This window comes from Carcharodon carcharias, chromosome 26 (assembly GCF_017639515.1).
Source record: "Carcharodon carcharias isolate sCarCar2 chromosome 26, sCarCar2.pri, whole genome shotgun sequence".
NCBI classification, from domain to species: domain Eukaryota; kingdom Metazoa; phylum Chordata; class Chondrichthyes; order Lamniformes; family Lamnidae; genus Carcharodon; species Carcharodon carcharias.
Genome location: NC_054492.1, coordinates 37,094,712 through 37,116,204, shown reverse-complemented (window position 1 = coordinate 37,116,204; position 21,493 = coordinate 37,094,712). Strand labels below are relative to the sequence as shown.

The window sequence follows — 21,493 nt, the reverse complement described above, 5'->3', positions numbered from 1 at the left end:
GGAACTGTTGCATACAATTAAGTGCCTTCTTTTGCAAAAGACTTGTGACAATGGCTGTTGGGTTACAAGCTTCAGTCTACAGCAAAAACAAGGAGCATTTTATTTTAACTCTTCTGTATTTCAGAACTTTGTGAGATTCCCCCTATTTGGGATGGATCAAATACATTGGCAAATTTCCTCCTAATGCAGCCAGCAGTATCAGTATTTAGATTCATCTGGTGTGCATACAGGTACTGCATATCTAAACAGTCACACAGGTGATATCTGTAGTGCACAAACATGGATATCATGCATATCATACAAGTTGTCCACACAAATATTCATTGTTAATGTACCTGGACATGTGTATTGTATGTGGACAGTATACTCATGAAAAAATAATGCACTTATGATAAATGCTGCACTCACATATGCACTGAGCTGTAATATACATGGACAAAAACACTTCCTTCTTAGAGAGACCACCCTATATTCAGGCCGGCACCTTGCTCACTACAGGGTGTTACTGTTTGGTAAACTTCACAGCATGGGGAGACACTGGCGTCTCCTTACTTAGCTGGCAGTGTGCTAGTAAGACCCAGTATGGGTACAGCCTGAAGCATCAGATCCTGTTTGCCTCACTCCTTGCCTACACTCCTTTCCTTTCCTATCTCTCCCCTTCGCTTAAATTCTCTTTCACATGCCTTGTCAATACGCTGGTCCCGCTATCTTTCCAGCGTGGGAGTTTTTTTCTCAAGCTAACTTGTACATGTTTAATCACTGCTCTTGTGGAGCCTACTTTCTCCTCTGAACCCTTCCACCATGCTAACAAAAAAAGCAATGATAGCAGTGAAATATGTTAAATTAATGTTAAAAAACAATCTGGGCAGCTTTAAGAGGCTAAAACTGAAGTTGTAACAGAGGAAACAGATTCAAAAATTGGATAGAAAAGATTAGTAAGAGCTGAGTTGAGAATGGTGAAACTTCCTTCAGTGTAATGTGCAACAAAATTGTAAACCTATTTATCAAGAACATTAACTATTTTTAAAAATCTGCTTGTGTGATACTTTACGTCTTTAAAAAATAATGTTTCTGTGCGAAATAAAGGTAACAAACAAAATAAAATTTAAGAAAAGGATGGTGCATTTGTTTAACATATAAAAATTATCCAAGAGATATTGCTGACAAAAGAGACATATCTAAGCTTTTCATTTTGCATTCACTAGAATACCAAAAAAGGGGGAAAACAACAATTTATACTACATGTGAAGAAAGTGCTGATTACTTGGCAAGTGGCATTGCCATGGAGAATGCACCAGTGATGATGACTGACATTAAATAAGTGACAACCATTTGCTGACTCATTCCTCAGGGCAGTGCCTTGACCAATCAGGGGCAAGCTGCCTGGTTTAAATTTGAGACAATGCTTGGCAGTTAACTGTCAGTCACCATCTCTATGGCAATGCCACTTGCCAACCAATCAGCACTCTCCTCATAGTATAAATTGTTGTTTTCCCCTTGTACTGGTATTCTTGGAAGTACCCTGATGAGTGCAAGACAAAAAGCTTAAATGTCTCTCTTTTTCAGCAATATTCAAGTTCTGTACTATCAAACGACTATCCAAGAGATAATTAAAAAGGACATTAATTGACATATTTATCCACTGAAATTAACATAAATATACAAATAGTGTCTTATGCTTACCGACGTATGGTACTCATTGATGCACAGAGGTTTAGCTTTTCTATATTTGTGGTTCTGTTAGCAAAGTAACAATTCAGAGAACATAAGTTCAAATCCCACCATGTTATTGTGAGAATTTGAATTCAGTTATAAACAAAATCTTGACATAACCTGGTATCAGTACAGACATGACCATAAAGCCAAAGGATTGTCTTCAAAAACCAATTCGTTCACTAATGTCTTTTAGGGAAGGAAATCTGCCATCCTTACCCATTCTGCCCTGCATGTGACTCCAGTTCAACACTGCTGGAGTTGAATATTAACTGTCCTCTGAAATAGCCTAGCAAGCCACTCAGTTCTATCAAACTAAAGGCAACTGAGGATGGGCAATAAAATGCTCACCTTTCCAGTAATACCCACATCATGAGAATGAACTGAAAGAAAGGGAGAACATAATTTGTATATTAATTTATGCAGGAATCATGTAATTTAAATATTAATGTTGGGAGTGTATAATTTGTATATTAATGTAGGGAGTGTATAATCTGTATATTGGGGGGGGGGGGGGGTGGTATGTAGTGGATTTATTAATTTGTGGAAGGAGTAATTGTATATCAACATGTATTGTGTATATTTTTACCAATCGTATATAATCATAGCAATGAAGGTGCAGAAGGTCACAATTTGATCTACTGTGCCTTTACTTCCACCAGCCTGGTTTCATTTTGAAGCTATCCACTCAGTGTCCTGCTCTTTCCCTAAATCTTTTCGTATTTTTGTTCAATTATTTATCTAATTCCCCTTTAAATCCTATGATTGACTCAGCGCTGATAGTTACTCATGACAAATGCATTCCATATGCTGAAAACCCTTTGCACGTACAAACATTCTTCTGACGACCTCCTCTACATTTCTAGCACTAATCCCACATGTATGTCTCCTTGGTACTCATGGGAATACTCTTTCACTATTTACCCTCTGAAGCTCTTAAAATTTGAATACTTTCAGGAGAATCCAGCTCCTTTGTTCCAGTGAATACCACCTTAGTTTTTCAATTCTCTCATCATAGCTATATCTTTTCATCCCTGGCATTACCCTAGTCAATCTACACTGCACCTTTTCCATGATTTCACTATTTTTCCCAGTAATATAGCTGCAGTATAACCGATGTTTTGCTGTGCATGCTAATACATAATTGTATATATGCTAATGTAATGAGTGTTAAAGTGTTGTATGTTTATTGGTAGAAGGTTCATAAATCTGTACATTTACTACTGAGGAGAATATATACAAGATTAGTACCATGGAGCAAGCTGAAAAGGCTGATAATCTCCAGTTTATTGTCCATTAAAGTGTTGATTTCAAGAGTACTGCTTGACAATGTTACTGTGAATTGATCTGGTCTGTAATTGATTTTAATATGTCATTCCGTTCCAGCAATGTCAAATGAAAACCGGGAAAATAGATTGTTCTACTCAGAAATTCCCCATAAGATAAACAAAGATGCTGTCCTGCTGCTCTCGTGGAAACCTCTGTTGGACTATTTTCAGGTACAGGAAACTGTGAAACAGTTGTTACTTTACTGATCAATAAATGTGGACACTGAATGATGATTCATGTTTATGTCCCAGTCCGTTCCTGACTATGGAATTTACTGTCGTGAAGAAGAGCTGTTGCGGGAAAGGAAAAGAATCGGAACGATTGGAATTGCGTCGTATGATTTCCACAAAGAAAGTGGAATGTTTCTGTTCCAGGCGAGCAACAACATCTACTTTACAGTGGACGGTGGTAACACGGGTTTCACTGTGAGTCCCATTATTTATTTCCATCTCCTCAAATTTGATTTACTTTTCTCATCTTTCACATCCCCTTGCCAGTGCCGTTCTTTGGATAAGAGATCACAAAGGTTTGTGGACCTTTTTAGTGCCACTCTGAAGGCTGTAAAATAGCTGAAAATTGATTTACTCTCTGGCGTTACCTTCCTGCAGGAAAGCACGTGATGCTGATAGTCCACCTCCATGGCTCAGAGCCAGAATTTCATCGTCTGATAATCTGTGAGCTGTCCACCAAGGATCCATCCTTAACTTCCTCCTATTTCTCATCCACGTTTCCCCCGGTGACATTCTCCAAAAACACGATGTCGCTTTCCATACGTGTGCTGTCAACCCCCAGCTTTACTTATCTTGACCTCTCCACTGTCTCTAAATGATCAGACTGCATGTCCGACATCCTGGATGAGCAGAAATTTCCTCCAGTAAATTCTTAGGAAGACTGAAGCTGTTGCCTTTGGTCCCCACCACAAACTCTGCCCCCTCATCACTGATGCCGTCCCTCTCCCGGACAACTGTCTGATGCTGAACCAGGTTCTTTGCCACCTCAGGGTTATATTTGATTCCAAGATGAGCTTTCAACCACATATCAGCACTGCCACTAAGGCCACATATTTCCTACCTCAAATACTGGCTGACCCTTCACCCGTGTCTCAGCTCTTCTGCTGAAATCCTCATCCATGTCTTTGTTACCTCCAGACTTGTCTATTCCACTGCACTCCAGGCCTGCTTCCCACAATCTATCCTCCCTAAACTTGAGGTCACTCAAACCTCTACTGTCTATGTCCTCACTCACACCAAATCCCATTTGTATATCACCCCTGTGCTTGCTGAACCACACTGATTCACAGAATCACACAGTGCAGAAGAGGCCTTTCGGCCCATCGAGTCTGCACCGACACGTGAGAAACACCTGACCTACTTATCTAATCCCATTTACCCGCACTTGGCCCATAGCCTTGAATGTTATGATGTGTCAAGTGCTCATCCAGATACTTTTTAAAGGATGTGAGGCAACCCGTCTCCATCACCCTCTCAGGCAGTGCATTCCAGACCGTCACCACCCTCTGGGTAAAAAAGTTTTTTCTCACGTCCCCCGAAACCTCCTGCACCTCACCTTGAGCTCATGTCCCCTTGTGACTGACCCTTCAACTAAGGGGAACAGCTGCTCCCTATCCACCCTGCCCATTCCCCTCATAATCTTGTACACCTTGATCAGGTCACCCCTCAGTCTTCTCTGCTCCAACGAAAACAACCCAAGTCTATCCAACCTCTCTTCATAACTTAAATGTTTCATCACAGGCAACGTCCTGGTGAATCTCCTCTGCACCCCCTCCAGTAAATCACATCCTTCCTATAATGTGGCGACCAGAACTGCACACAGTACTCCAGCTGTAGCCTTATCAAGGTTCTATACAACTCCAACATGATCTCCCTACTTTTGTAATCTATGCCCCGTTTGATAAAGGCAAGTGTCCCATATGCCTTTTTCACCACCCCACTAACACGCCCCTCCACCTTCAGAGATCTATGGACACACACGCCAAGGTCCCTTTGTTCCTCAGAACTTCCTGGTGTCACGCTATTCATTGAATACTTCCTTGTCAAATTACTCTTTCCAAAGTGTATCACCTCACATTTTTCAGGGTTAAATTCCATCTGCCACTTATCTGCCCATTTGACCATCCCGCCTATATCTTCCTGTAGCCCAAGCCCAAGGGAGCTTGTCAAAGGCTTTGCTGAAATCCATATAAACTACGTCAACTGCACTACCCTCATCTACACACATGGTCACCTCCTCAAAAAATTTAATCAAATTTGTTAGGCATGACCTCCCTCTGACAAAGCCATGCTGACTATCCCTGATCAAACCTTGCCTCTCCAAGTGGAGATAGATACTCTCCTTCAGAACTTTCTCCAATAGTCCCCCTACCACTGACGTGAGACTCACTGGTCTGTAGTTCCCTGACTTATCTCTACAACCCTTCTTAAATAGCGGAACCACATTAGCTGTTCTCCAGTCCTCTGGCACCTCCCCTGTGACCAGAGAGGAATTAAAAATTTGGGTCAGAGCCCCTGCGATCTCCCTTGCCTCCCTCAGCAGTCTGGGACACAAATCATCTGGACCTGGAGATGTGTCCACTTTTAAGCCCGCCAACACCTCCAATACTTTGTCACTCCCTATATAAATTTGCTTAAGAACTTCACAGCCTCTCTCCCCGAGTTCGATACCTTCATCCTTATTCTCTTGGGTGAAGACGGATGTGAAGTATTCATTCAATGCTCTAGCGATGTCCTCTGGCTCCACCCATAGATTGCCCCCTTGGTACCTAATGGGCCCTACTCTTTCCTTGGTTATCCTCTTCCCATTGATATACTTATAGAATATCTTGGGATTTTCCCTACTTTTACCAGGCAGAGTTTTCTCATATCCCCTCTTTGCTCTCCTAATTGCTTTCTTAAGCTCCAGCCTGCACTGTCTGTACTCCACTAATGCCTCTGCTGATTTGCTTCCCTTGTACCTGCTAAAAGCCTCTCTTTTCCTTCTCATCGTAACCTGAATATCTCTGGTCATCCATGGTTCTCTGGGCTTGTAACTCCTTCCTATCACCCTAGAAGGAACATGTTGAGTCTGTACCCTCCCCATTTCCTTTTTGAACAGCCCCCCACTGTTCCTCTGTAGATTTCCCCACAAGTAACTGTTCCCAGTCTAGCTTGGCCAGATCCTGCCTTATTTTACTAAAATCTGCTCTCCCCTAATTCAAAACATTTTTTTGCAACTTGTCGATTCCTTTGTCCATAACAAACTTAAACTGTACCATGTTGTGATTGCTATCGCTAAAATGCTCCCCCACCACCACCTCAGCCACCTGTCCGGCTTCATTCCCCAGAATTAGGTCCAGCACTGCACTGTCCCTTGTTGGACCCTCTACATATTGACCTAAAAAGTTCTCCTGTGCACATTTCAAGAAATCCACTCCATCCAAGCTCTTAATACTATGTCTATCCCAATTAATGTTGGGAAAGTTGAAATCACCTAATATAATTACCCAGTTAAGTAACACCTCAGTTTTAAAACTCTTGTCCTTGTTTTCTAATTCCTTCATGGTCTGGCCCCTCACCTTATCTGGAAGCTCCGCCAGCCCCACAAACATCCGAGATATCTGTGCTCCTGCAATTCCAGCCTCTTGAGCATACCATTGGTGGCTGTGCCTACAGCTGCCTGGGCCCTAAGCTATGGAATTGCCTCCCTAAACCTCTCTGCCTCTCTACCTTGCTTTCCTCCTTTAAAGTACTTAAACCTTTCTCTTTGCCCAGGTTTCTGGTTGTCTGCCTTAATATCTCCTTATGTGCCTCGGTGTCATATTTTGTTTTATAATGCCTCTGTGAAGCACCCTAAGACATTTTATTAAGTTAAAGGTGCTATATAAATACAAGTTGTTGTTGTAAGTGAGTAAATGTTGTGTTAACAAAGTGAGTTTGAGGAGTGGTTGAAGATCAGATCGAGTAGCTCAGCAATATTTATAATGGTGCTGAGACAAAGACATTGATGCCCAAGACCACATAATGGGAGGAAGAAACTTCCATACACTCAGTCTTGATCTGACCTGCCCTTAATGCAGCAATACCAGGTAAAGGATTTGGCATTTTCCATGAGCGAAAGTAAAGGCCAGACCAGGGTTGCTGGGCCAGTGCCTCCTAGCATCAGCCCATAGAGGATATCAGTGAAGGTCTGTGAGCAAGCCAGCCATATTCTCATTAGCAGAGGTACAGGCCCATGTAATTTAAAGGCTGGGGCATGATAAATTTGATTTTTTTTTAAAAGTGAATTTGGCTTGATCAATTTGGATTGATTTTAAGGGATTCTTTGAGGAATTGACAGAAGAACAGCCCAAGTGAAATTTGTTACTGTTTAAAGGTTTTTTTTATTCATTCTTGGTACAAGTGCCCCAGGCAGGCCATCATTTTTTGCCCTTCCCTAGTTGCCCTCCAGAAGGTGGTGATGACCCGCCCTCTTGAACCACTGGAGTCCATGTGGTGCAGCTACACCCACAGTGCTTCCTTCTGTAGCTGTTTGACACAACAGACTGGCCTGCGACGCCACTTCAGAGGGCAGTTAATCAACCGCATTGTGTGAGTGAGGAGTCACAAGTAGGCCAGACCAAGTAAAGATGGCAGATTTCCTCCCCTGAAGGACATTAGTGAACCAGATGGGCTTTTATGACAACCCAGTAGTTTCCTGATCATTATTAGTGAAACCAGCACTATATTCCAGATTTATTAGTTGAACTCATCCCTTTGGAGTATCAGGCCAGGTCTCTGGATTACTAGCCCAGTACTACTGGACTAGTACACTTGTGTCCCCATTGAGGTTAGTTGAAAGTTAGATGAGGAACATCTTGCTGATGACAAAGGAGAAGGTTTTCCATCAGGGAATGGACAAAGCTATCCATTGCAGTAAGGAGGGAGGTTTCTATGTTCCACAAGTTGAACAGCCTATCCCACAATAAAGAAGCAAAATCATTGAAGTGGTTTGAGACGACACAACAGTAATAGATATACAGTAAATACGTTGGCTGTTTTATTTTCCAGAAAGAGCCATTAAACCCTTCACCAGTAAAAACCAGCTGTTCCAACATCAGGATGGATCCCAAAATTTGCCCTGCCGATTCATCTTGGATTTCATTCATCCACAGCAATGATTTGTGGATTTCTAACATTGAAACAGGCGAAGAAAAGCGACTAACTTTTGCGCATAAAGGTACTGACGAGTTTCGCAAAAATGCTACATTAATCTAAACCTGCATCCACAGTATTATAATATCTGTTCCAACAACTCTCTACATACCAGTGATGTATGGGATCTGTTTTGATAGCACTCTATGCACAGAGATATATGGAATTTGGCCCAGTAAAAGAAAAATTTGTGCTTATATAGTGCCTGTCACATCCTCAGGACATCCCAAAATGCTTTATAGCCAATGTAATCAGCCAATGGTAGCTTCTACCTTCAGTGATAAATGGGATGTGCACTAATGGTATGATGTCAAGCACAATAAAAGGTAAGTGCTCTGTAGGGCCAAACAAGAGGAAGTTTTCTATGATTTTGACTGCAATCCTGGACATCTACCAACAGCTGTTATACACATCTACAGCCCTCTTTCCCTGTGAATGAGGTTTGTCAACAATTTACATTTACATCAATGGTTTTCAACATTTCTTGCTTGGAGAATTCCCTCCATATACTGATATTTCCTAACTTCCTCACTAAAGAATTGATGCTGTTATCTTTTTCTTAGTACCCATTTAATGAAATGATCTGGTACTAAATAAGAAAACAACTCTTGACAGACAGACAAATCTGATGACCTCAAAATACATCAAGGGTCTAGGGACAGCAGTTTCTACATTCTGATATTTGCTTTCTCCAACTTTTATCATTAAGGTTTGCCCAACTTAGAAGATGACCCCAAATCTGCGGGAATCTCTAGCTTTGTACTCCAGGAAGAGTTTGACCGGTACACAGGGTATTGGTGGTGTCCTTTGGCTGAAGACAGTAAGTATATTCATTAAGTGAATGCATGGGATTGTATTGAATTAAATGATATTAAAGCCAGTAACTTCCCACTGGCCAGTGTGGTGCATAGCCGCTCCAGACTAGAAAGATTTTGGGTTAAATTCACAATCTGTGTTGTTAGCTGATCTCAAGTAGGAAACTGTGATTTAGGATCAATGATCCTGAGCAGGGAGGGGGCAAAGTTAGCCAGGATTCCCATTTCCAGCTACAGTCCAGTGACCCCATTTGAAAATGTGGGGATGTTAGACAAAAACAATGGGCAGAATTTTCTGTGCCCGCTGGGGTCATGGTGGGCGTGAGCCGACAACATGGTGGGGAGGCCAAAAATCAGTTTCACAACGTTGTGAAACCAGATGCAATCGTCCGCTCTGCCCGTCAATAGCAAATCTCTGGGTTTGACCACATTTCATGATGTTGCGTTCTCAAAACATAAATCTTGTCTTTGGGCTGCTGATATTGAGCTGATGGTGAGTAGCTTTCTAGCTTCTTTGTGTAACAGCATGGCAAGATTCTAGAATTAGCCAGTGACATCCAAGTACCTGAATGAAAATTGAACGTGTGGATGATGATATGTAATTAGTTATGCCTTTGCAGAAGAGGCTGAGAATGGATAGATTTGTGCAGTTTCAAACTAAGAACCAGGTCACTCTTTGAAATGCAGTGTGCACTATTGGGGTTTTGTGGAACTTATTTAATCTATTTATGAAGTTGAATAGCCACAGGAAAAATACATCAAAGAAGTTAAAAGTTTAATTTTTTCACCAAACATCCCTACTAATAATGAAGTACAGACTCTACTTAATCCTAATTAACATTAATGGTTGTTTCATTTGATGCTGATATTCAAATTCTTTCCCAGCTCCAGACGGAGGAAGGATTTTCAGGATACTTTATGAAGAGAATGATGAATCGAATGTTGAGATCATCCATGTGACTTCACCCATGCTTGAAACACGAAGGTGTGATTCATACAGGTACCCACGAACAGGTAAGGGATCTCTTTTGTTATGTATGGTTTACATTGGTTGGGCACTTTGTGATCTCTGTGATGATGTGTCCAAAACTAGGCGTGTGTGCCTGAATAAGTGAAGCAGCATCGCAGTCACAATCTTGCAGTTATGCATCAGCCACAGTTAAGTAAAACATGATCTCAGTAATGGAATGGTTGCACTGATGTAGGACAAAGAGTCATAAGGAGTCTGGGGCTGGTGGCCAAAAGCACTCCAGGTGACAATGAAAAGCACCTATGACAGCTTAGAGAGAAATGACAGCCAGGCATGCCTGAGGGAAGGGTGACTTTCTAATTGTGGAAACATTACAATTACAAAGGAAGGTATTTCCCAATAAAAAAGAGTGTTAAAAAACCACTTTCCTAATGTAAATTGTGTGCTGGATACATTAACACTGGCACTTATCTCTCAGGTTACAAATCAGTTATGGGTCCTGCAGTCAAGGCCCAGGTGAGTTCACACTTGAATGGTGTGTAAAAGGGTTAAAAAAAAGGTTTCTTTGCCTTAAATTATGTTTCTGTTACATAGACAGTGCACAACTAGATCAGGATTCAACCTGATGAGATCCAATGTTGCACTTTGTGGCATGTCCTAGTCCAGTTATGTTGGTCAGATATATTGGTCTCTTTATCTCCCACACACCAGCTTGCATTTATATAGCACTTCTAACATAGGAAAATGTCCTAAAGTGATTCACAGAAGCGCAATCAATGCTGAGTCAAAGAAGGAGGTCTTAGGAGTGGTGACCAATACTTGGCCAAAGAGGTGGGTTTTAAGGAGGATCATCAAGCAGGAAAAGGAAGTGGAAAGGGAGCAAGCTTTAGGGAGGCAATGCTAGGGAATGGGGCCTACACGGCTGAAGACATGGCTGTACTGGTGTGATGAAGAGATTTTGGGATGAACAAGAAGCTAGAGTTGGAGGAATGCAGAGATCTCAAGATTTAGGGATGGTGAAGGTTATAGAGCTGAAGAGGAAAAGGTCCATAAACCATGGACTGGTCAGGTGGGCAGAAGAGTGGTAAATGGAATTCAACCCAGAGACATGAGGTGACGCATTTGGGGGTCAAACAAGGCAAAGGATTACACAGTAGATGGCAGGATACTGAGAGGTGTAGAGGAAGCAGGTGACATTGGAGTGAATGTTTATGGGTCCCTGAAGGTAGCGGGACAGGTTGATAAAGTGGTTAAGAAGGCATATGGAATTTTTATTTATTAGCTGACACATAGAATATAAGAGTAGGGAGGTTATGCTGGAACTATATAAAACATAAGTTAGGCCACAACTTGAATACTCTGTGCAGTTCTGTTCACCTCATTACAGAAAGGATGTAATTATATTAGAGAGAGTACAGAGGAGATTTACGAGGATGTTGGCAGGACTGGAAAATTGCAGCTATGAGGAAAGATTGAATAGGCTGGGTTTGTTCTCCTTCGAACAGAGGAGCTGAGGGGAGATTTTATTAAGATGTACAAAATTGTGAAGGGCCTAGATAGAGTGGATGGGAAGGGCCTATTTACTTTAGCAGAGAGGTCAGTGACTAAGGGCATAGACTTAAAGCAATTGGTAGAAAGATTAGAGGGGAGATGAGATCTGGAACTCACTGCATGAAAGGGTAGTAGAGACAGAAACTTCAACTTATTTAAAAGATGCCTGGACATGTACCTCAAGTGCCATAACCTGCAGGGCTACAGATCAAATGCTGGAAAGTGGGAATAGGCTAGGTGGCTCGTTTTATGGCTCCCCTCAGCTCCTCTGTTCGAAGGAGAACAAACCCAGCCTATTCAATCTTTCCTCATAGCTGCAATTTTCCAGTCCTTCCAAGTGGCCTCTTTCTGTGCCATAAACTTCCTACGATCCTAAGATGAGAGTTTTAAGTTTGAGGCATTGGGGCACCAGGAGCCAATGTAGTTTAATGAGCACAGGGCTCACTCATAGCTGAGTGGGACTTACTACAAGATAGGATAGGGAACGTTGAGCATTGGATGAGCTGAAATGTAGGTGGATAGATGGATGGATGGCAGTGTTCCCTCTAAGCTGTGCAGCAACCCTAAAGTTCCCACAGAGGCTGTGCACAAGTTACTGTGCTTATGCAGCCACACCAAAGTAAGTTAAAGGGCCCACACACTTAAACGAGCTGTCTGCACATGACAAGAAAAAAATTGGAGAGTAGGTTGGTGGATGGCCAGGAGAGTATTATACTATTGAAACCTGGAGGTGACAAAGGGAATGAGAAGGGTTTCAGCAGCAATTAACTAAGGCAGGGAGAAAGACGGCTGATGTAATGGACATGAAAGTAGGTGATCTTTTTGATAGAAAAGATAAAGTAGTGGAAATTCCACTCAGAATCAAGTGTCTCAAGATTGTGGACAGTGTTAATATCCTCAATAAATTATTCACCAATATCCCTCCTGGTTTCAACGAATAATCTCCCTGTTATGGATCCTTCAGCTGAACCCTTTCTGCATTCCACCATGGTTGATCTCCCCCCCCACCACGGCCCTTGTTGATTCTTCAGCTGAATATTTTTCACTTTCCATGCTGGGTAGTGCGTTCTGACATCACGTTGAGATGAAGATCGGTTTTCTGTCCCGCAGGAAAGTTGGACTGTACAATTTTGAGTTACAATTGGTCATCAATGTATGGGTCTTCACAGACTTTAAAAATATGACTATCTCTAACATGAAAAAGGAACAGCACATGACATGTTCTGTTTTTTGGGGATTACCTCTTCTGGGTTTATGCACACTTTTGGCAGGTTGGCAGTGGTATTTGCTGTGGAATGGTCCTGTATTAACTCAGCACCTATTCCTTTTAAAGTTAATAGTTCTCTTTGGTTTGAACACTGCTCCACATCAAAGGATTTGTGGTGGTTTGGTGTGTTATATAATAGTGTAATATCTAGGTAACTAGGAATGTGGCATTGTGTTAATATCTAATATGCTTTATTAACCCCAGAGTGGCCACCTTGGACTCTCTGACGCAAACAACACATAGACATACATTGACAGGATCATTCAGTACTACTCAATACAGGAGTGGTGTATCCTTTATCAATTCCAGTTTACTCCTTTGCACATAGCATTGTTTGAGGGCTGGTATTCATTTAAGTTCTTGTTATTCATGTTACACAAGTGAGACATGTAGAAGAGAGAGAAATAGGCTCAGACAAACGCTACATGGGGCCCAGTTTTATCCATGCAAGAGGGTGGGTTTTGACTGAGTTAAAATTTCTCCCATAGTTTATGAAATGGGAATAACTAGAAGGGAAAAATGAGATCAGTCTTCTATATGGATTGAAGAGATCGGTGAAACAAGTTTCCCACGGTGAAGGATGGGAACTGTAAGATCAAACACCTAGGAACAGATCTATGAGCCAGCATCCCAAATTGGGTTAAGTGGTTGTGCAAAACAGATGGGGAATGCATGATTAGATTAGCTGCCCAGATGCGAGTAAATCTTGAAGCGTAAACCTTGTCAACAGAATGCGCAGACACTGTCACTCCAGCTGTGAGATCCATGACACCAGCATTGTGAATCAGCAAAGTTTGGTTTGGTGCCCAGAACAAAAAACTGTCTTTTAGTAAGAAATTGCCACACTGTCACCATTTCTTAATCTCTGTATCTGTGTGTAAACTCTTCAGCTCCAGGTTTACCTTTTTGAAAGTGCTGTAGGCTTTGGACCTGTTTACTCTTAAAGTTTTCCTTATTACCTCCTAACTTGGTTAATTTCCTTATCCATGTTTTCTTTTTATGCAAGAATGAATGGTCTAACTTGCAAACATCCCTACAGGCACAGTTCATGCTGTTTCTTGGTTACTGTCCCAGAAGGTCCACGTCAGTTGTTCAGTAAGACACTTTCTGGTCGTCCCCAAACAGCCCAGCAAAGGTTTGCAAAATTTACCTTCTAGAGAAACTCAAGTGTAATTGCACTCTTAGCCCGGGTCTCCTAGTCAAAAGGCCAATGGTCTTTTGCTGCTACCCCAACCTTTCTCCAGCCCTGCTGTTTTTGTGCAAACTGGAACTCTTCACATCACAGTGGGCACACTAATCATTCCAGCCATGGCCCTGGTTTCAGTGACTCATGTTACTGCTGCCATAAACACAGACCTTGCATTTCTCAGAGTGAGCCACTCAAATACAGATGAAGCACATATACAATTCATATTCTCTTTGTTGAAACTCAGAGGGTCAAACATGTCCTACTATATCCCCTCAGCAGGAATGCAACTATAAAGTGTACTGTCCCATCGTGCTTTAACTTAACAAATGCTTCTCATAGGCAGGTCACAGCAATACATTCACTAACCTCTCTAGATGTGAGTTTCGTGACTATTTATTTACAATACTAATAGAGTGTAAACACATGCCATCGTGATCCCACTCTTAGTCAACTGCCAATGTTGTGAATATCAGACTTGGAGTAAGGGATACTGGTATTAATCCAAACACAAAATAGACTGAGATAGAGTAATTTCGTTAAAGTATTTCTAATATAAATGTAATAATTTATTTTGCTTTTTTCTCCCTTTGACAGAAGTTGATAAATAAGGTGAAGAAGATGTACTTCTGTACTCTAATTATGATTGAATTCTGAATTTACCCAAACTGCTTATGTTTCATTAAGTTTTTCAATATTTCAGGGACTCTAAATCCAAAGATAACCTTCAAGATGTCCGAAGTAACAATAAATGCTAATGGAAGGGTGAGCACCTATAATAGTCACCAAATTTCAAAAATGCTAAGTTTCTAATGACAATAACAATGATACTGTATTTCTTCTCTTCAGATTGCGAGTGTCGTTGACAAGGAGTTGGTCCAGCCATTTGAGGTTATTTTTAATGGAACAGAGTACATTGCACGGGTTGGATGGACCCGAGAAGGAAAATAGTGCGTATGTTACTGGTACCTGGCTGGATTTGTCTGCTTTTCAGTCCACAATTATAAGCACAATGAGAATATTAAGAAGCATAGCCCCATTCAAGCTCAGATTGTCTTAAATTCAATGATTGCAGCTCTGTAAAATCCATGCCCTCAGATATTAGCGGCTGAAATTTTACTCATTACTCATGTAGTACTTGGATATCAAAGTAGTCATTAACTGCAGGAGGCATTCAAGTAGATATGTTTTTGAACATCGTTTCCAGATACTAAGTATATCATTATTGGATGAATAACTTCGGGAAGTAGATCTATATCTGTAAGGCTTTATGTGCAGATAACTAAACCTTAAGGATAAAATTTCACCTGATAATTTTAGGTGTGTTAACTTTTTTGCAAGAATTTTGGAATTACAAAAAATTCACCTGAGGTCTCTCCTAATCAGCTTAACATTTTATTTTTGCATATCTTGCACTTGTATAAATCCCTGATTTAAAAAAAAGCAAAATAAATATTGCCAACATACCTGAATCTATAAAATATTGATCTTCTCATAGTGCATGGGCCATCCTGTTGGATCGACCCCAGACAAGGCTCCAGATCGTTCTGATTCCTCCTGCTTTGTTTATCCCAGTGGTGGATGATCCAGTGGAACGCCAGAAACTCGTGGAATCTGTGCCTGATAGTGTAACACCATTGATCATATATGAGGAAACAACAGACATCTGGATAAATGTATGTAGCATCCACCTCCTTAAGTATATAAACTAGCTGCTATCCTAAGTAGTGTTCTGAGTAATAGATTAATTGTAAGGTTAACTTTCTCACATTGTAGATGCTTCAAAAGTACTTCATTGGCTGTAAAGCGCTTTGAGACATTCAGTGGTCGTGAAAAGCGCTGAATAAATGCAAGTCTTTTTTCTTTTGCAGGTGCATGATATACTTCACATATTTCCTCAAGTCTCGGATGAGATTCAGTTTATTTTTGCCTCTGAATGTAAGACTGGTTTTCGACACCTTTACAAAATTACAACAGTCTTGGAGGAGTGCAAGTATAAACGGTCCAGTGGGGGCTACCCCTCTCCAGGTAAAAACATTTAGGAAACATAAGCCTTTCTTAAAGTTGATTGAGTTTCAGTTAAAGAAAATGCAAAAGAATCAGTGCACTGGCAACTGTTAAGGCCTGCGTTGTTTTTGTTTCACCAAAGGTAAAGCACCTGACCAGTTAACATTTCTCTTATTCAGACAATATTGTAAGTAAGAAAAGCTCTATTTGTAAGTACTCCTGTTTTTTTTATCATATTCAGGAGTGAAGATTTAGAAAATATATTTCAAATTCAAGAGGGAACTGGATAAATATTTGGTATGGTCCAGAGTTGATGTTGAGGACTCCCAGGACAACTCCTTCCCAACTGTATACCACTGTGCTGCCACCTCTGCTGAGTCTGTCCTGTCAGTGGGACAGGACATACCCAAGGATGGTGATGGTGGAGTCTGGGAAATTATCTGTAAGGTATGATTCTGTGAGGATGACCCTGTCAGGCTGTTGCAATTGCCATTGTCATTTCTGGGTCAATGCGCTAGTGGTCCGTCCAGTTTCATTCCTTTTTTGTGACTTTATATTAGTTTGTTACAACTGAGTGTTTTGCTAGGCCATCTCAGAGGGCATTGCTCTGGGTCTAGAGCCACATGTAGGCCAGGACGACAGATTTCCTTCCCTAAAGGTTATTAGTGAACCAGATGGCTTTTTACAACAATGATAATGGTCATCATTAGACTTTTAATTCCAGATTTTTATTGAATTCAAATTCCATCATCTGCCTTGGCAGGATTTGAACCCAGGTCCCCAGAGCATTACCCTAGGTCTCTGGATTACTAGTCCAACGACAATACCATTACACCATCGCCTCTCCAACACTGAAGAAGCTGGACACCATCCAGGATAAAGCAGCCCGCTTGATTGGCACCACATCCACAAACATTCATTCCCTCGACCACTGACGCACAATAGCAGCAGCATGTGCCATCTACAAGACGCACTGCAGGAATTCACCAAGGCTCCTTAGACAGTACCTTCCAAACCCATGACCACTACCATCTAGAAGAACAAGGGCAGCAGATAGATGAGAACACCTCCACCTGGAAGTTCCCCTCCAAATAACTCACCATCGGGAAATATATCGCCATTCCTTCACTGTTGCTGGGTCAAAATCCTGGAACTCCCTCCCTAACAGCACTGTGGGTGTACCTATATCACATGAACTGCAGCAGTTCAAGAAGGAAGCTCAACACCACCTTCTCAAGGACAATAAGGATGGGCAATAAACGCTGGCCCAGCCAGCGAAGCCCACATCCCATGAATGAATTAAAAAAAAGAAACAGATCAAGCTACGTGAGAGGCAGAGAGGTTTACGTCATTTTTCAAATTTCGGGATTGGTCAGATGGACTTCAATAGTTTTGACTGGTCTTGTACGTTCTTAACAAAAACAGAATTACCTGGAAAAACGCAGCAGGTCTGGCAGCATCGGCGGAGAAGAAAAGAGTTGACGTTTCGAGTCCTCATGACCCTTCGACAGAACTTGAGTTCGAGTCCAGGAAAGAGCTGAAATATAAGCTGGTTTTTATCTCTGTGTTTTTATCTTGTACGTTCTTATATTGTTTAACTGGTTGGATAGAAGCTGTTCTTTAAAATGAGTTAATCCTGGACATCCCAGTGAGTTGTTTGAAGCCTTCTACATTAAAGTTGCGATATGAATGCTGACAGATTAAACTCTCCCCGGAGGATCGCTATTCCCTCCAGCCATTGTGATCGCAGCACACCCTCCCTCTTTTGATGCTCTCATGTTATTGCATCAACAACAACAACTTAAATTTGTATAGTGCCTTTAACATAGTAAAACATCCCAAGGTACTTTAAAGGAGCATTATCAAAAAAAAATTAGACATTGAGCCACCAAGGAAATATTAGGACAGGTAACCAAAACCTTGGTCAAAGAGATATGTTGTAAGGAGTGTCTTAAAGGAGGAGGGGGAGGTAGTAAAGTGGGAATGTTTAGTGAACAAATTCTAGAATTTAGGACCCAAGCGGCTGAAGGCATGGCATTTTTCTATTTTTTGATGGATGTGGCATCGCTGGCAAGACCAGTATTTGCTGCCCATCCCTAATTGCCCTTGAGAAGGTCATGGTGAACTGCCTCCTTGAACGGCTGCAGCCCCTGATGCAGGTACACCTACAGTGCTGTTAGGAGCGGCTGCCATTGGTGGAATGATTAAAATCAGATGTACAAGAGGCTTGAATTGGCGTATTCTGCAATATCTTGCCGCTAGTATCCTCCCTCCTTGTAGTAGTGTTGTATTCTCTCAGCACTCCTTTGCAGATGATTAGACATCTCTCAGTAAAGTATATGCTTAAAATTTACAGCCAAATAGATTATTTCCAGATAATTTTGCCAGATTTAACTCTTCCCACTGCTGATAACTGACTGCCTTGAGATAATTATAAAGAGCTAATTTGTACAATGCACGTAGCCAGTGGATGTCAATAGTCCATGTGAACAAAATAACCTCAGTTGTAACCAAGATGAATTGTGCCTTGTCATGTGGGGTAGACCTTCGCTCCAGTCTTTTTCTTAACTGCCTGATCTACCTTAATCTCTTTTCCCTTTGATTTTGGGATGTGTGAGAGGCTGGAAAGGCCTCATTTCTTGCCCAACTATGTTTCCATGAGAAGGTGATGGTGTCCCCACAATGGTATTAAGTAGAGAATTTCAGGACTTTGATGATGGAGGAAAAGTTTAAAACAAATGTCCAAATCAGGATGGTATTTAACTTGGAGGCAATAGTGTTGCAAAATAAACTCTTGACCAACTCGAGTAACTGTGCTTTTTCTGCAAGGCATGGTACTTCCTTCAGATAATAGTAACAAAACCAGATCGTAATGTAAGTTTTTGCTTAAACGTTCTGACATATACTAAGATAACTCAACAGCCATGTCAGGCATGGCTCAGTTGTAGCACTCTTGCCTCTGAGTTACAAGGTTCTGGGTTCAAGCCCCATTGATCATTGCTGATTTTCTGTCTCAACTCCACTTTTCTGCTTGCTCCCCATTGAATCCCTGAGGGACCAAAAACCGATCTGGTTTCAGCCTTGTGTTATGCTGAACCTTTATAAAACCCTGGTTAGGCCCCAACTAGAGAATTGTGTCCCGTTCTGGTCACTGTACTTTAGGAAAGATGTGAAGGACCTTGAGAGGGAGCAGAGGAGATTGACCAGAATGATTACAGGGATGGGGTGATTTTATCTACAAGGTTAGGTTGGAGAAGCTGGGATTGTTTCCCTTGGAGCAAAGGAGACTGAAAGGAGTTTTGATGGGGGCGTACAAGGTTATAACAGGGTTGGATAAGGTAGACAAGGCAAAACTGTTCCTATTAGCTGATGGTACAAGGACTAGTGGACACAGATTCAAGGTTTTGGGCTAGAAGTGCACGGGATATGTGAAGAAGAACTTTTTTACACAGTGAATGGTAATGACCTGAAACTCGCTGGCCACAAGGAGGGTGGTCGCGGAAAGAATCAATGTTTCAAAAGGAATTGGATGTGCACTTGAAGGAAATAAACTTGCAGGGCCACGGGGATTGAATGGGGGAGCGGGACTTACTGGATTTCTCTGTGGGGAGCTGACATGGATTGGATGGGCTGAATGACTTCTGTGCTGTAAATGACTCCATGACTCCAGGGCTTGAGCACAAAAGTCGAGGCTGACGCTCCAGTGCACTGTCCTGTCTTTCAGATGAGACATTAACCTGAGAGCTCCATTTGCTTACCCCATGGATATAAAAGATCCCACGACACAATTTCAAAGAAAAATGGGGCAAGTGATCCCCACTGTCCTGTCCTAACCAACATCAGTAAAACAGATTTTCTAGTTAGTGTTGTAATAGTGTTTGTGGGAGTTAGTGTTGTAATAGTGTTTGTGGGAGTTAGTGTTGTAATAGTGTTTGTGGGAGTTAGTGTAGTAATAGTGTTTGTGGGAGTTAGTGTTGTAATAGTGTTTGTGGGAGTTAGTGTTGTAATAGTGTTTGTGGGAGTTAGTGTTGCAATAGTGTTTGTGGGAGTTAGTGTTGTAATAGTGTTTGTGGGAGTTAGTGTTGTAATAGTGTTTGTGGGAGTTAGTGTTGTAATAGTGTTTGTGGGAGTTAGTGTTGTAATAGTGTTGGTGGGAGTTAGTGTTGTAATAGTGTTTGTAGGAGTTAGTGTTGTAATAGTGTTGGTGGGAGTTAGTGTTGTAATAGTGTTTGTGGGAGTTAGTGTTGTAATAGTGTTTGTGGGAGTTAGTGTTGTAATAGTGTTTGTGGGAGTTAGTGTTGTAATAGTGTTTGTGGGAGTTAGTGTTGTAATAGTGTTTGTGGGAGTTAGTGTTGTAATAGTGTTGGTGGGAGTTAGTGTTGTAATAGTGTTTGTGGGAGTTAGTGTTGTAATAGTGTTGGTGGGAGTTAGTGTTGTAATAGTGTTTGTGGGAGTTAGTGTTGTAATAGTGTTTGTGGGAGTTAGTGTTGTAATAGTGTTTGTGGGAGTTAGTGTTGTAATAGTGTTTGTGGGAGTTTGCTGTGTGTAAATTTGCTGCCACGTTTCCTACATTGCAACAGTGACGACACTTGACTGTAAAGTGCTTTGAGACTTTCGCTGGTCGTGAAGAATACTATGCAAATGCAATTCTTTCATTTTTTTCCTTTCTGATTAATTCACATGCCATTTCACCAGATGACTTTAAATGCCCAATTAAAGAAGAATTGCCTTTGACCAGTGGAGACTGGGAAGTGCTCGGGAGACATGGTTCCACGGTATGTACAGCTTGTGCCTCAGGAAAATGCAGTCAGTTTGTCCGTAGGGAATGGAATGCACTTTCAGTCCTGGCAATTTTGATATCACTTTGTGTTTTATCGGCAACAACGTCAGCTCTGAGCTGACTGTGAAAAGTGTTATGCATTGGGTAACAATCAACTTTTAACGCTGTCGTGTGGCCAGTCTTTGTAGGATGCCACTGAGCAAGCTCTCAATCTCTTACACATCAGTTTGAGGTGAAAGGCTGCAAAATGTTTTAGTGTCTCTTAATGGCTGTGAGAAAAGGCTGGAAGTCATTCCCTGCCTCTCTTTTTGACCAAAGAATAGTGTGAGACACTTGAAGATATAATTGAAACACAGGGGGAGGTAGGGGGAAGTAAGCATAAAGCTAAGTGTCATTGCCAGTTGTTTACTGAATATCTTGAGTTTGTCTGCACCAGTGCATCAGATGGATAAAAGAGCTACTGATGTCAAACATTGCTGTCTTTCAATTAGATTTCAGGCAGGCTGGCAATAAAGCTGGTACACTTAATGTCTTGGGCAAGAGATGGGGAAAATTCAGGGTTTGTGCATTTGATCGTTAGCTAGTGAAAAGCATGTACTGGGTAAGAAGGAGATCAGCATTCCTCTTATGGCCACCATAATTGAACAATCCACCAACACTTATTGTTTTAACTCACAAATGAAGAACAG

General features: G+C 41.5%; 1 protein-coding gene across 3 annotated transcripts in view; it reads left to right on the top strand.

Moving 5' to 3' along the window:
* The window catches only part of LOC121269952 (dipeptidyl peptidase 8-like), a 36,008-nt gene that overhangs the window by 3,006 nt on the left and 11,509 nt on the right, over positions 1 to 21,493 (top strand). For 2 of the 3 annotated variants that reach the window (XM_041175123.1, XM_041175125.1), the window contains 10 exons: positions 3,100 to 3,212; positions 3,294 to 3,467; positions 8,085 to 8,253; positions 8,938 to 9,048; positions 9,929 to 10,057; positions 14,721 to 14,782; positions 14,867 to 14,967; positions 15,516 to 15,693; positions 15,889 to 16,045; positions 20,720 to 20,799. In XM_041175123.1, coding sequence (XP_041031057.1) covers positions 3,100 to 3,212; positions 3,294 to 3,467; positions 8,085 to 8,253; positions 8,938 to 9,048; positions 9,929 to 10,057; positions 14,721 to 14,782; positions 14,867 to 14,967; positions 15,516 to 15,693; positions 15,889 to 16,045; positions 20,720 to 20,799 — 1,274 coding nt within the window. The remainder of the gene's footprint in view (positions 1 to 3,099; positions 3,213 to 3,293; positions 3,468 to 8,084; positions 8,254 to 8,937; positions 9,049 to 9,928; positions 10,058 to 14,720; positions 14,783 to 14,866; positions 14,968 to 15,515; positions 15,694 to 15,888; positions 16,046 to 20,719; positions 20,800 to 21,493) is intronic. The other variant, XM_041175124.1, reaches the window with a different exon arrangement.